Consider the following 15,133-nt stretch of genomic DNA (forward strand, 5'->3'; position numbering starts at 1 on the left):
AAAAATTGGGTGATGATCGCCCTGAGAGAATAATTTCACTTAGAACATGATAATACAGCATGTCATGGATGGGGAGCAACCACAGCACAGCACAAGTCTATTGACCCTTGTTAAGCCGTCATGTTTGAGAATCGTCAGACTATTGCAAGAGAAAGACCCCAAATTCACTCTGCCTTCGACCCAGCGACAACTCTCAGAAGCATTATCTTCCATTAGATCGATCCTTACCGCTCATATAGTTGATGATGATGGATCAGTAATACCGTCTGATGTGGCCGAGCAAGTTTTTTTTTTAATCAGTAACCTTCTAAACCATTCGGGGCTCCAAAATTCCATAATTGAGCATATTTTCACCATCATTACAATCTTCATTGATCACTGCTGGACCAACAACAACAACAACTTCAATCACGATATCATCACGCTATTCCCATTGATTCCTTTCCTTTTGACAAATCATCAAAATGATAAACCATCGGATCCACCCCAACTCTTGGAAACCTCATCATCAGAGTACCAGCTCTCACTCGTAGAATGTGCCACGGCAATCTTCAGGTGTCTGGTACATCATAGCCAGTCTCGAGCAATGTTCACGAAACATCAGAACGCCATTGCTCATTTCATAACTTTAGTAATTGATATCGTCACCCAGAATAAAACCACTGAGCTCCTGGTGGCGGGAATTAAGTGCTTGAAGATCGTGACGTTGCAAGTGGTGCAGGACAAACCGCTGGTGGCGGTGATTTCTCCCGGAGTGGTATCTAAACTATTAAAGTTTTTATTGGAAAATAAAAGTTCACGAAATATTAATGGGGCAGTGATATGTGAAGTATTAGAGTTTGTTGGGGAGGTGGTGGTGTATATTTTGGCCAATGAAGATTTTACCATAACAGGACGATTTGTGAAGGGTAAAGATATCGAGAAACAACTAATTGAATTAACCATTGATGGTGACTTGGAGAATCCGAGAAGTGACTCATCCGATCAGTTGGGTAACAAGAAATCAACAGAGTTTGAAATTGTCGATGATGAAACCACACCCATTAGAGATTCACAATGGGTGAAATTCACCACTGATAATTTACACCAATTCTTTGAAAGATTGACGAATAAATATCGGGCATCAACTAATGATAAGGTGAAACAATCATTATTGAAATTCTGTGATCTGATAATCACCAAATGTTACAAGACCTTCCTGGCAAAATCCATCGATATTCTAGTGGATTGTGAATTATTTCTTTTGGGCAACAATTCTGGGTTTGTCAGTGACCTATCGCAGGCCACCACAGAAGCATTTATCGAAAACAAATTATTCCAAACGCTTGAAAATTCTGCCGATAGCATTGGCTCGGCATTGTACGCATCGGATCAACAAGAATTAGTGGGCAAGATTAAAACCATTACGTATAATGTCGAGATTTTATTACGTGACCAACGCCAGCACAATAAATCGAAACAGTTGGAATCATCAATTACAAATTTAATCGATACGATGATCCGAGAAACCATCGTTTTGCGCAATTCGCAAAAATCGAAAATCGTCAAGAAATCAAGGATCGGTGATTTGACCATTGATCTTGAAACCAATAAATCTTTCCCAACCTTGGCGAATAATAATCATCGAAATTTCCAATCCCATGAAACTGCCATGACGATGCTCATGAGGAAAAAAAATTTGATCGATGAGGATGAGATAATGGACGTTAAAGAATTGTGCGTTTTCAATGAGATATGGGATACCACTGTCGAAACCGCGATCGGGGATTTTTTCCAAATGATCGGCACCTTCCGTGGGATTGCCAATAACGTGGTTGAAACATTACTATTAAACCAAGGAAATTCATCACTACATAAAGGATTGACCTTGTGGGTTTGTAATAATATTGTGAATGGGGCAACTGTAACATCACCACCCACTGATATGATAGATGAATTTCTCAATTTCGATGATGATGACGATGATGATGATGATGATGACGGTCATCAATTGATGGTTTCAAAAGATGATGATCGTATCGAAATGGCAGAGAATTTGCTCGGGATGCTCGAACTCTCCCAAAACTTACTCTCCATCTCCGATGATCTTGACAATTCTTCTTCTTCTTCTAATAAATCCAGTAATGGCGACATCATTAGTGCGATTTCCCTAGATACCATCGCCACTGCCGCGAAGTTCCTCGGCACGGATTTCCAAACCGAATTGATCGATTACTTGTATCCTGCCATTGAACACCTAGCGTCGTCTTCATGGATGGTGGTGAAACATTCTCAAAACACCGTGCTACAACTCGCGCACACCGTGTACCATGGCTCGGTAGAACAATTGATCATTGATAATTCTGATTATTTGTTGGATTCGTTAAATTTGAAATTGATGAACATTTCCTTTGGCCCAGATACTATCAAAGTACTCATTGTGCTCATGAAGATTGCCGGTGGGGAATTGGTTGAAAAATTGGAAGATATTATAAACTCCAGCTTCATTTTGTTGGATCTGTACCACGGGTACTCCGCCTTGACCAACGGGTTTTTCATGGTGTTCAACGAGATTTTGAACACGATTTATCAACAATATATCATTGATGGGAAGTATGAATTTGAAGTTTTATCAGAAATTAACAATGAATTGAAAGAGCGGTCCAAACCTTGGGGAATCGATCTGATTGAAGGGATGTTTACGATGTTGGATAAATCTAAACGTGATTTGCCAAATTTAGAACAACTCGACCTTGCCAATGAAGAAGAACAAGATAGTGATGATGAAGAAGAAGAAGAGTTTGGAGGGAGTACCCAGGTGGACGATAATGATGACGATTATTCTAAAGAGATTTTCAAATATAAGTCGCCAATTGCCAAACCCGTGTATTTGCTCATCCAAAAGATCGGATCATATTGTTTACGGTTCTTACAATACCCATCGATGAATGTCAGACTACAAATTTTTGAAATGTTGAATAAGATCCTTGAATTGCTTGCTACTCAACCGGTGGAATTGAACCCGGTGTTATTTGAGTTTTGGCAAGTGGTGAGCGATTCTGCCACCACGGGTACTCAGGATATGAAAATCAACATTGCCGCGTTGAGAACTATCAAGGTAATGTTCAAGTTCGGGGGAACGTTTTTGAATAAACATTTCAAACCCTTTTGGGAAAAATTGCAAACCAACGATAATTTCCAGAACTGTTCCCGGCGGTTGAAGTTGTATAAACAGTACCGAGGAGAACAAGCATTGGAGAAATGGAATGATAAAAGAATGTTTCCTGAACTTTTACAATTCGAGTATTATTGTATTATCAACGAGGTGTTGAAGTCAGGATTGCGAAACTGTGGGGATACGATATCGATAGTCGACGTGATCCACATCATTTGGAATGGTTGTGGGACGGCAGATGATAATGTGGACGCCGAGTTTGGGATCAATGGTGATGTTGCGTGGTATTTAAACCACCGGGGAAATGATTATGATTAATTTGGTAAATTTTGAAACGTCAGTACTTAGCTATAATATTTTTTTAGATATTAGTGATATAGTATTTTGAAAGACGTTGGTGATGATTAATGATATTGACATGTTTTATAAATGCCTACGTGTAAAGATGGAATTATTGAATTGCTCCCAATGGTAAGCCAAAAATTATGCAATAAATCATAAATTCTGTGTAAAAAAACAAGAGAGACGACCATCGATGGTGCATTGATGACCAAGAAGACAACAGTTACTTTACTTGCAGAGAAATTCTTAGAAGAGTGACGATACCAAATGTTCTATTGATGTAACACAATAACAAATAGTAGTTGTTTAGATAAAGCTCAAGGATGTGAGGTTTCGAGAAAAACTTGGAAACCCGAATTGTGTTCACATTTTTTTTCTCCTAGAGTTACACAAAAAAGTTCTTCCAATTCCTATTTTGACATGAAATTTCCCAACATGTCCTTCAACAACAGACGTGTCATGAAGTAAGTTGTAATTTTGAATAAATAAATAAAAAAAAATGGCCAGGAAAAATGATTTTCTTGGCCGTGCTACGTATATATGCCTACAAATATATGTATACAAATTCCCTATTGTGTATAACCTCACAAAGGTAGCCTCTGAAAAAAACAAGATGCCCCTCCATCAATAACTATGAGGACGAGCCTCAATACTCATCTTTGTTATTCGTTTAAAAGACACGCTGTCTTATACTGTCTTAGAATATGACTTCTAGAGCACCACAACTCTTGAAACGGTGCTAAATCAACAAGTGGGTTAGCTTCAAAACCTGTTTCCATTACGGATTCTACCTAATTTTCTTATGAGCTCGCCACTTCTCCGGGTCTTCCAATATTTTGAAGCATATGCTCAACTTCTTTTTTTCTTTTTCTATTAATCCATAAGGTACACTTCTTTCTAATTTTTACTTTGTTTTTCTACAAATATTCAATTTTTCCTTTTTCGATCCTACGTCGTAGTATTCTACCATAATTAATATCCTATGTCTTATTATTCTAACTTCTTATTTTACTCCCTTAATATATTTTCTTAATTTATATCCTTAATTTATATCCTTAATTTATTTCATTTATTTATTTCATTTATTTATTTTAACAACTGTACTTTGAAAAGTGGCATATCCCAATGCTTAAGGTATCTTAGATATTGTACTTACTTACATTAGTGTTTTTAAACAGAATTTTTAGTTATCCATCCAAGACACTCGTGGAAGTATTAGAGTACAGACAGATATTATTAATCTCCACAAGTCGAACTAAAGCAATAACCAACATTACTGCAGATTAATTTCAATATTAGATATTCCAAGAATCCTATTCCTGCTCTTTTCCTCTCTTTTTTTTTTTTTTTTTCTTCTTCTTCTTACAATTTCTATTGGATTCATACAGTATCGGAAACAAGTCACTTGATAATAACCAGGACAGCTTGTAGTATTAAATGGAACATAATGCACAGAATGAAAAAGAAGAGAAAATTTGATTAAACCAATACAAAAACCAGAATTGAATTCTAGAAAAAACATAAAGAAAGAGAAAAAAAGAAAAAGGAAAAGGAAAAAAAAAAAAAAAAAAACATACGACGTTAAAACCTTTCGATTATATCTGATGGGGTAATATCACAGTGACCTCCCAACACTGGGGGTAAATTGGCTCTTGGGGTCATGGTCACCGATTCCCAAAGCCAAAGAATCACACAAATCATCGCGGTGAACCCTAACAAGTGGGTGGTAGACATCTCGGCAAAACTCATACAAAGAATTATGACGCCAGCAGGAAACCTTGGAGCAATCCGCCAGAATTTCGTCACCACATGGGTATTCCAAGGATCTCTAGATTTTTCGGCAAACCCCATGATGGTAAGGGCCCAAAGTGCCGCGCATAATCCCCCGGTAAAGAAGAAGGAAAGGGCGTACATCGAAGGTTCCTCGGTTTCTTCCGATGATGATGATGAGGATTCCGATGAGGATTCGGCGGCCCTTCTAAATAAAAACTTCAATACTGTCTCTGTTGTCGAAGATTCCTCATGTGATGGATGTTTTGCGGTCAGAGTATTTTCCAAAGTGATCCATTCACCAGCAGAATCGGCAGCCAAAATTAATCCGGCAATAAGGGGAATATGCGAATAAATCCAACAAATTGCTGCTGCCCCACTTCTTCTAAGAGGATGGGTTGCCTTGACGGAAGTTCCTGAGTTGAAATAAAGCCAAAGGAAACAATAAGAAATGATCAATAAACAGATCCCTCTAGATAATTTACCTTGGAACCCTGCCCCGACAGGATTCCCGGCCACGGTCTTATACAAGAATTCCCCGATGGCAATAATGAAAAATGCCCCGAATCTTTCGACTTCATGTTCGATATTCAACGCAGTGCTACAAGTCAAATGAAGCACGTTCTTCTTGAACCATGGGTGATAAATTAAACAGAATGTCGAGTGTTCAAGAAACATGATGGCAATAGATACCCCGATTTTTGCTCTAGTGTCGATGAAGATCACACTAATCCATACACAGCAAAACACAATTATCGTACATCCGTAAACCCTCATTTGCAATCGATGTTCAGGGATAAAGATCGAATAAAACAACAACGAAATCGCAAGACTAAGACGACACAACATATAAGGCACCACCGTCAACGCTGCCTCGCCCCGGCCATCTAGCACGTAGGTACAGTTATTATCATACACGAGCAACAAGATCAAAATCCACAAGAGGTATAATTTTTGGGATAAGTCCTCGCTATAGTAATAATTGACAAAGTCTTTGATATCGCTCCACACCGTCCAACTAGGGATAAATAGCAACATGTATTTCAAGAAACTCGCGGCCGACGCGTGCTCAGTGGCATCTGATGCCAAATTTGCCACTATCCCCACGTACATCAAGTCTAAAAACAACTCGGTTTTACCACTGGTACGCTCTCCTTTGGTACGATAAAGCACTCCGTCTTTGAAATAATTCAATGCGTGGGGTCTGACAAACCAGAAAGAGTCCTGGGGTTTCTTGATATATTGAAACTCCACATGCCCATATTTGTGAATGAACTCATCCACTTCTTCAGAATCAGAGAGCACTAAATCATGGGAGAGATGTTGGTGGATGCTGTTGTTGTTGTTGTTTTCAGGTGATTGGGTTTCTTCATCGAAAGTTTGACCTCGATGAGTTTTGGAAACGCTGTTTTCATATGACGAGAAGTGAGGCTGCGATTGGGTAGAGGTAGCATTGGGGTAATCCATTGCACTGGGTTGTGATGTACTGAAATTATATGGATTATCCAGCAAACATATAGTGTCTACAGACAGGGGGTTGACAGTTTTTGAGGTTTTTTTTTGTTTATTCGAAAATTTTTGATCGTTTAGAACCCACCAAAATGGCTCCCATAGTAAAGGACCCTTACAATTCTCATATTTATCGTCATATCTCGTAGTATTATCAATATATTATGTTTATTATTGATATACATAGTTTATTAGTGTGATCTTTTCATTATTTGATGGGCGATATTTGATTGACTCCCTTTGAAAAATCCAGTGGAAAGCAATAGTGGAATTTCTGTCAATCTTTGGTAATTCACAACCACCACAACATTCGGTAATTGGGGAATATAAACATCCTAACTGTAGTAGTTTACTATACTACTGTAAGGGAATATAATTACGCCTCAAATGATGAAGTAATTATTGGGGCTAGAGAAGGAAATGAAATGGTCACCCCTCAAGGCAAATACTCGTACTTCTTTATAAGGGAGTTTTGGGGTGTTACTAATTGTCATAGACTTCGTGCTAGATATTAAGAAAAAATAGAATACGATTATGAAGAGAGATATAAATATAAAAGTTTGATGAAATACGAAATTACAGTCTCAAATTTCAGGAAAATCAAGTGAAGCGGGAAATTCCATCATCCAACAGATCAGCCAGTAATTCGTATTCTTTAATAATTCGTAATTCAATAATATTTAGTAATTCTATAATAATTAGTGATTCTATAATAATTCGTATATCCTCACGTTAACAAGTACCTATTCGTATTGCTTTTGTGCCCTTCGTGGGCATATTACCTCTGTTAAACCCTTCTTCCATCGGCCAAAGTACCTGACCCATGGGTCAGTACCCTGTCGCACCACGACATGATAGACGTCCCATATATTCAACATGATATATAAATATACCCAAATATAATGTGTCGATATAGAAATAATACTGAAATATTTATCATTACAATATTAATCATTTTACATAAATTCAATTATTACTTAACAATGCTCGCCAAATCCCTTCTTCTCCTTGTTATTCCAGCGTTGGCCGAAGTGGTGTACGAAACCATCACAGAAACCGTTACCCCAACCGTTTACGAAACCATCACTGTCACCGATGGCGTTACTCCTGAATCTTTAACCGCTTATAAATCTTCATCTCATTCATCATCAATCACCACCCACTACACCCCAGCCTCGTCGTTCTCCACTTCTTATCTCACCAGCTCATCAGCCAAGGCCAGCTCAGTTTTCTCTAGTGCCGCTACTTCTGCTTCTGCTTCTGCTTCTTCTTCTGGCTCAACTCATTCAGGGGATGCTACCTATTATTCTCCAAGTGTGGGGATTGGTGCTTGTGGAAATCAAAATTCCGATTCAGAATTGGTTTGTGCCCTTCCTCACACTCTTTACGATGCCACCAGAACCACCAACCAAGGGGAAAGTAGTTATTGTGGTAAATCGCTTACTGTCAAATATGGCGAGAAATCAGTCACCGTCAAAGTGGTCGATATGTGTCCTGGGTGTGCTGGTGATTCGCTTGATTTGAGTCCTGCAGCATTCACCCATTTAGCAGAAGAATCTGTGGGAAGAATCAAGGTCACTTGGTCTTTTGATTGATATTTTTCGACCAAGGAATTATTATTTTGAATCAATCACAATAGATATTACTTAGAAATCTTATTTTTATCCATCTTTCTATCACCTTTTTTTTTTTTTCTTTTATTACTATTTAGAACACTAACAATACATTTGCGGAATAATAACAAAAAAAAGGTATGAGAGTAAGAATAATAGCAAATATTAATACCATGAAATGAATTGATGCCTATATTATCTATTGAAACAGTAGCAAGACTCTGGGTATGTGCACTGTATATTATGTCTACGGTGATCATACGCTCCTCACCGCTAGTCAAGACACCCTTTTCATTTAAAAGTAAGCTACCATGATATGCTACTGGGTAAAACAAATATTTACCAATGAAAAAATTGCTTCGCAAGATATGTTCACAGAATATTCTTACTTCATCAACAAGCACAGTGTTCTAAGTTTAAGCAGCTTGATAAAGGTACATCCTATATCGTAAGGAGCTTTGCTGCTTTTTTGTAGTTAACAAGTAATGATACTTTATTTTTATTTTATTTTTTTTTTTTTTTTTTAATATATATCCTTGAGCTCCACCGATGTAACTTTATAATTGAGGAAAGGTTCAAGGGGAGAATAATATGCAATTGCCACACTGTAAAATTATTTTGACAAGTAGTATACGAATCAACGTGTTAAAATTCTACAGGTCTACAAAGTACTTTAATATATATAAAGACGAAACAAACGCACTCACGTATAATGACAAACACTTTAGATAATAAAGTTAAATATAAGGACAGTAGTAAGGACAGTAGTAAGGACAGACAGCACGACACCTAGCAACCTTAAACCAATAATGGCTGTAAATATAATCTTGATAGCAACGACTATAATATTTATTAGTAGAGATCTAATTATCTGGTTCCTAGTATATGACCTACAGACCCCTTGATTGTAGGATCTCAAACTTGTGACAACAGAGCGCACTTTTATCAGAAGTAATTATTGTACATAGGTGTCCGGCGTTTTTCTTGTCGGAAAAACATTGCTCCACCATAGTACACAAAATCACATAAAGGGTGCATACCCTTAAGTTAAGTGATAGACAAAAGCAGACTATTGGAGCTTGCACTGTACTAAGAGCTACATTTCAACAATACCCAAAAAAAGTAATCTCTCACACTCTAAAAACAGAAATCGAGAATTTAGAGAAATGTGCTAATACAGTCAGTCAGAAGATAAAAAGACATGGGAAGGGCATCAAGACAGGCACTACAGAGATGGCAGAAGATGGACAGCCCGGGTCAAAGAGGCAAAAGAGAGATCTGTATGATGAAGAGTTGTTGGAGCTCACTCAAGAAGAGAGAAAGTTTACTCAATTGGAAAAATTTTTCGACTCAATATTAAAACTAATTAATCGATCTAGGAAAGATGTTATTTTTAGTTTCGATGATTTGGTGGATATTGTGATTCGTGCTCGTCTAGGTCTTCCTAAAACTGATATTCGCTTTCATTATTGTGAGTTTATCAAGAAGACTTTAAATTCCTCTTGATGCTGTACCAGCTTATTATTCTTTATTCACATATTGCTCTCTATAAGGGATTCTGTAGGCATGCTTCAAGGCATATTGCTCTCTGTTTACAGTAGCAGCTCTTTTAAAAAGAAATACGAAAAGACGAAAAGATTTAGAAAATAAAATAAAGAAAAATGAACAAAAAAAAAAAAAAATAAAGACCGCAGAAGGAGCTCAAATAAAAATGCGATCCATACTGACCAAAAACTTGGTCATGATCCCTCAAAGGTGCCATTAGATATATTAAAGTCCTATTAGGTGTTTATATGAAGATCAAATAGTAATTTTCTTGAATACTGAAGGAATAAAATAATTCACAACACTGATATGAATTTTGTTCCTGGTGATACGAATAATTAAAGTGTAATGGTCTGAAATAGTTTTGTAGTTTGCAACGGTATCATTTTTTTTCTTTGGTTACGAGCGCAAGACACTCAATCACTGAAGGATTCTTTTGATAGATAATTAGTTGGATCATTTTCCATCCAATTATTTGTCTGATCGTCTCTAGGCACAGTATAATCAGCAAGTCTTTGAACGCCTTTACCAGCTCCACCATACGGGATAAGATCTTTCACGGCCTGATGTTTCTTAACAACTAACCTTCCCTCTGGACCGGCAATCACTGAAGTTCTATGTTATTAGAAAGTAAACCAAACTATTTTAGTTACGCATATATCATTGACGACACCGCAACATCCCTGTAATTTACACAACTTTGCTTAGCTTTTTCATTCCATGCTATACATAGTTACAAGTTCGTATTCAGCTTAGGTGTTACTAAATTAAAAAGCTTACCAAAAATATCGATAAACAAGGCAATAAACAAGATAGTATATTATATATACTAAGCTTTGAATTGATATTATCAGAAAATCACAAAATGTGTTTCGAAGTAATGAAATAATGTTCATTTAAATTTAAGTGGGTGTTCCTTGAAAAACTCTTCTGCGGAAACAGGCTTGAACTCTATGTTTTTAGCATTTTCTTCAACAATAGCAATAGTATTAGCTCCCCAGTATCCATACTTTTCATAAAACTCAAACATTTCAGTGACGTCTTCAGCAATTGATGGTGGGTGCATTTTTGTAAACTCTTCTTTCAGGACTTGAGAATAGACAACTTTTTTCCCACTAGCGTTGCCAATTATATCAACTAGTTCACTCATACTGTAAAGCTTTTGGGAACCATGTATTTTTTTACCAACATATTTTTCTTGATTTGAAAGTAAAATGCCAACGTACTTCCCAGACTCACCAACAACATCAATCCAAGGAACTTTGGTGTCTGGCTTCAAGACATTAAAAAAAGCATCCAAATTATTAAGTTTTTGTGGAGGAAATATGTTAAGGAAGTTTTGCAAAAAAATACCAGGCAGATAAAATGAGCTTTTGATTGGTAAGCTGCGAACGTATGACTCAACTTCTGCTTTTTGATCGAAATGTTTTACATGAGTGAACTCATTGTTTGAGATCTTCTTAACAGCAGCTAAAGTACTCCAAATAAAGTATTCCACGCCTTGTTCAACGGCAGCATCAGCAATAGTTTTACCCTCTTCAAATTCGGTACTTGAACCATCAAACTTCATATTTGACATGGCAAACACAGTATGAGCACCTTTGAGAGCGTTCAAAACTGATGATTTACTACTAGTATCACATTCCACCATTTGAACCCCTTTTTCAGAGAGTAAACGTGCAGATTCACTCAGAACATTTCTTGTAACACCTCTAATTTTGAACTCATTAGACAAGTTTTCTAAAGCGTAAGATACCACAGATCCTCCTTGCTGGCCAGTAGCGCCAAAGACAACTAAAATTTTGCTCATTCTTGAAATTTTCTTCTTGGAAAAAAAAATACCCCTCAATGTTTTTTGTTAAGTAGTATGATGGAACTATAGCGCCAGAAGAAAAAGCTGTTTATTTATATATCAGGAAGTGATGCTTACTAATGCCAGATATTGTTGTTGTTAGAAATGATAATAATAATAATAATAGCAATCTTCTAAAGGCGGGGATAAAAAGAAAAAAAAATTAATCTCGTTAATACCGTTAATCCCATACTTTGCTGGTTAAAGCATATAAGCAAGTGCAGCGAGAACGCCACCTGTTCGTGGAGTGATTTCATTTTTCCTTCGTAGTAACCAATTGGGAATATTCAAAGGAACTGGAACGAAGAAGTCTGGAGGAATTGACGCAGAGCAGGGTTAGGGTGGGTGTATAAACTGGGTGTATAAACTCGACTATGTCGTGATCTACGTACTTATTGTACTCACTTATGTATTTAATTTCTTCTTTTTTATTAACTCCTGGTTGTGAGAAAGTTATAGTAGTTTACTTACCTATTAGAAAGACCGGCATGAAATGCCCGGCTTGCATGTTATTTAGAACCTCTGTGACTCGTTAATATACAATTCATTCATTCATTCAATTAAAATTGAAATTCTTCGTCTTTCGAAGTCCTCAAAACAAATAGCAAGTATATAATTATATACTAATGAGATTAAATATAAATCGAAATTATTTGAAAAAAAAAAAAAAAATCTTTTATTTCTTTATTTTTGTTATCTCTATTTTCCATTTTCCTCTAATTTATTCCCTCATTTCCTTTTTCTATCTTTTCTCACTACAAATAGGGCTTATTTCTCTTATTCTTTGAGATTATCTTTTCCTTAATATACTTCAACTACCATGTTTCGTCCCTAAAAATTTAAACTAAAAACTATTACAGACTTAACGAAAACTGTATTTTCATCAATGAAGCTGGTTTCAACATCAGTATGAGGCCTGAGCATGGAGGGTCTGCTCTAGGTGAAAAAGTTGCTCCCACGGTTTCTGTTTATAATATCAGCTCTTTTGAAAAGAAATACAAAATATAAAAAAATTTCTTAAATGAAAAATAAAGATAAATGAAAAAAATAATAAAAAAATGAGCCTGACACCATTTTGGTCATTATTGTTTCTTCAAAAAAAAAGATCATTATATCAGCATAAACCATATCACTTTTACATTCAATATTTTAATACTTTTCTCAATATTATTTAGCAAACAAATTCAAATTCTTCAAAAAAAAAAAAAAAAAAAAAATAAAGGAAAAATAAAAATTTAACAAAAATATAATTTATATAATACGAGGTATCAAAACCAATATCATTCAAACTTGATTATCGGTTGCAGGTTGTTCTTGTTCAACCTCCTCAGGTTTAGCCTCTTTGATGGTAAACATCAATAAGAAAACCGTACTATTGATCGCCAAATTCAAGTACAAAACATTTCTAAACTTATGGAACAACAATGGTTTATAATCTTCTTTTGCCAATTGAACGGCAATGTTACCAATCATCGTAGAAGCAATGGAATTAGCAATACTCACCCCAATTTGGGCCCCGGTTTGGAAAATCCCGGTGACAAGACCATGCAAATGAGGCTCGGTTTGTAACATGATCGAACTGAGATACACTTTGAAAAAAGAGTTGACCCCAAACCCAGACAAGAAAAGCGGCACCGCATTGAATTTCCAATAGTCGTTGACCACGGTATAATCGGAACGGTTAATCCAAATCGCCGCCCCAAGAGAAAGAGTACCAGAAAGAATAAGACTGCGCTTATACCCAATGAAGGAGACATATCCTGGAGTAACCGTGATCGAACTAACCACCAACCCAATGGTTAAGGGTAAAAGTTTGACCCCAGCAAGTAATGCAGAATCACCGTGGAGGTACTCGTAGTATTGAAGCAAACTGGTCATGTAAACAATGAAAGAGGCATAATACAAGAACAAACTGAAGAACAATGGCAAACAATTCTTCAATTGGAAGATTTCAATAGGAAATAATAAATCGACGTTCATTCTCCAAGATTTCTTGTTGTTTATTGGATCATCAGAATCGTAAGTATGTTGTTCAATTGGTGATTCTTTGCTGCCTTTTTCATCATGGTCGTCCGATTGATGGTAGTTGGCTTGGTGGTTTTTCTGGTAGGTTCGCAAATAAACGTTTTCAAAAAGGAAAATCGCCACCAATAAGCAAAACCCAATGGGGATGGTCACATAAACTTTAGGAGAGTTCCATGTGTTTGCGGCCTCGGTTAACCCAAAGATAATCAACAACAATCCCACCACAAGCATCGCGCCCACTGGGAAATCCAAATTTTTCAACTTCAACTTGTCGTGGGCCGCGGTTCTTTCCACAGGAATGATGATGAACCATAGCACGATAAAACATACCGCAGCCACAGCAAAGGAAAAGTAAAAGAAATGGCTGAATCCTAGTGCCCCACCAAGAATTAAACCAATCCCAAAACTACAGACCAAGAAGATGGAGAACACCGTCAACGCGGTGTAGAAATCTTTCCCTTTGAAATAATTACCGGTGATGGCATAAGAACTAGGAATTAACGCTGCCCCACCAATCCCTTGGAAAGCTCTGAAGATAATCACGGCGATGATACTACTTTTAACGCTGGCGACCAACACTGAAAACACCATCATGATGAAAAGGCCTCCCAAGTACATGAGATGAACTCCGATGATATCCCCCATTTTACCAAACAAGATGATGAACGACCCTAAAGTGAGGGCGTACGCCGATAATGCCCAAGAGGCAGTAGAAGAAGAGACGTTAAATTCTTCTTCAAGAGATTTTCCAGTATTGAGGGCCCCAGAAACATTGAGGTTGTCTAATAGAAGCCCAAGAAGCACAAACACGTAAACGAACCATCGCCAGGCTTTTTGGTCTTTACCTACAGGTCTCCCAGGAGTGAAAAAAGTTTTCAACAGCATATAAAAATTTCGTGTACTAATTATGAAAATTGTAACCTGCAATAAAACTGGAAAAACATTTGAATTTATATGCTACAGCAACTTCATTTATGTAGCCACTGAGTATTTTCACACCAGTGAAAATAATTCAAATCATTACCATGTTGGTGTTAGCAATGTGGCATTTGTCACGTGAATGCAACAACATCTCCGGTTAACACCGTTGTACCCTTGGGGGGCCCGGTGTTTGCAACATTAATTCCGCTTTTGGGCAATCCCGTGATCGAAAGCAGAAGATGACAAGTGAACTTGCACAAATGAAAGATGCAACGATGGGGGCTCTGTGTGGTTGTAGAAGGATTTGTGTGATATTGGAAACTCTTTTAAGAAATCTCATTCAACAACTAGGAGAGATTTTTTTCGAGCTTCTTCTATGTTGCTAATTTTACTCTTTTGTTA

General features: G+C 36.9%; 6 protein-coding genes across 6 annotated transcripts; 2 read left to right on the forward strand and 4 right to left on the reverse strand. All coding sequences in view use genetic code 12, as the record gives it.

Annotated features, from left to right (window-relative positions):
• Positions 1-46: 46 nt before the first annotated feature.
• TTI1 (Tti1p) lies at positions 47-3,472 on the forward strand (the record flags this gene model as incomplete). The annotated part of the gene is made up of 1 exon (XM_064994557.1): positions 47-3,472. One exon carries the CDS (start codon positions 47-49, stop codon positions 3,470-3,472), a length of 3,426 nt encoding a protein of 1,141 aa, XP_064850629.1.
• Positions 3,473-5,077: 1,605 nt separating this feature from the next.
• DASC09_009550 (uncharacterized protein) lies at positions 5,078-6,733 on the reverse strand (the record flags this gene model as incomplete). The annotated part of the gene is made up of 1 exon (XM_064994558.1): positions 5,078-6,733. One exon carries the CDS (start codon positions 6,731-6,733, stop codon positions 5,078-5,080), a length of 1,656 nt encoding a protein of 551 aa, XP_064850630.1.
• Positions 6,734-7,758: 1,025 nt separating this feature from the next.
• On the forward strand, positions 7,759-8,370 carry DASC09_009560 (RlpA-like double-psi beta-barrel domain-containing protein; the record flags this gene model as incomplete). The annotated part of the gene is made up of 1 exon (XM_064994559.1): positions 7,759-8,370. The coding sequence occupies one exon, from the start codon at positions 7,759-7,761 to the stop codon at positions 8,368-8,370; it is 612 nt and encodes a 203-aa protein (XP_064850631.1).
• Positions 8,371-10,349: 1,979 nt separating this feature from the next.
• DASC09_009570 (uncharacterized protein) lies at positions 10,350-10,590 on the reverse strand (the record flags this gene model as incomplete). Its single annotated transcript, XM_064994560.1, has 2 exons — positions 10,350-10,540; positions 10,587-10,590. The coding sequence occupies 2 exons, from the start codon at positions 10,588-10,590 to the stop codon at positions 10,350-10,352; spliced, it is 195 nt and encodes a 64-aa protein (XP_064850632.1).
• Positions 10,591-10,825: 235 nt separating this feature from the next.
• Positions 10,826-11,743, reverse strand: DASC09_009580 (NmrA/HSCARG family protein; the record flags this gene model as incomplete). The annotated part of the gene is made up of 1 exon (XM_064994561.1): positions 10,826-11,743. One exon carries the CDS (start codon positions 11,741-11,743, stop codon positions 10,826-10,828), a length of 918 nt encoding a protein of 305 aa, XP_064850633.1.
• A 1,326-nt stretch (positions 11,744-13,069) lies between these two features.
• Positions 13,070-14,695, reverse strand: DASC09_009590 (uncharacterized protein; the record flags this gene model as incomplete). The annotated part of the gene is made up of 1 exon (XM_064994562.1): positions 13,070-14,695. One exon carries the CDS (start codon positions 14,693-14,695, stop codon positions 13,070-13,072), a length of 1,626 nt encoding a protein of 541 aa, XP_064850634.1.
• Positions 14,696-15,133: the final 438 nt, after the last annotated feature.

This window comes from Saccharomycopsis crataegensis (assembly GCF_037102585.1).
Source record: "Saccharomycopsis crataegensis DNA, jcf7180000000073, whole genome shotgun sequence".
NCBI lineage: Eukaryota > Fungi > Ascomycota > Saccharomycetes > Ascoideales > Saccharomycopsidaceae > Saccharomycopsis > Saccharomycopsis crataegensis.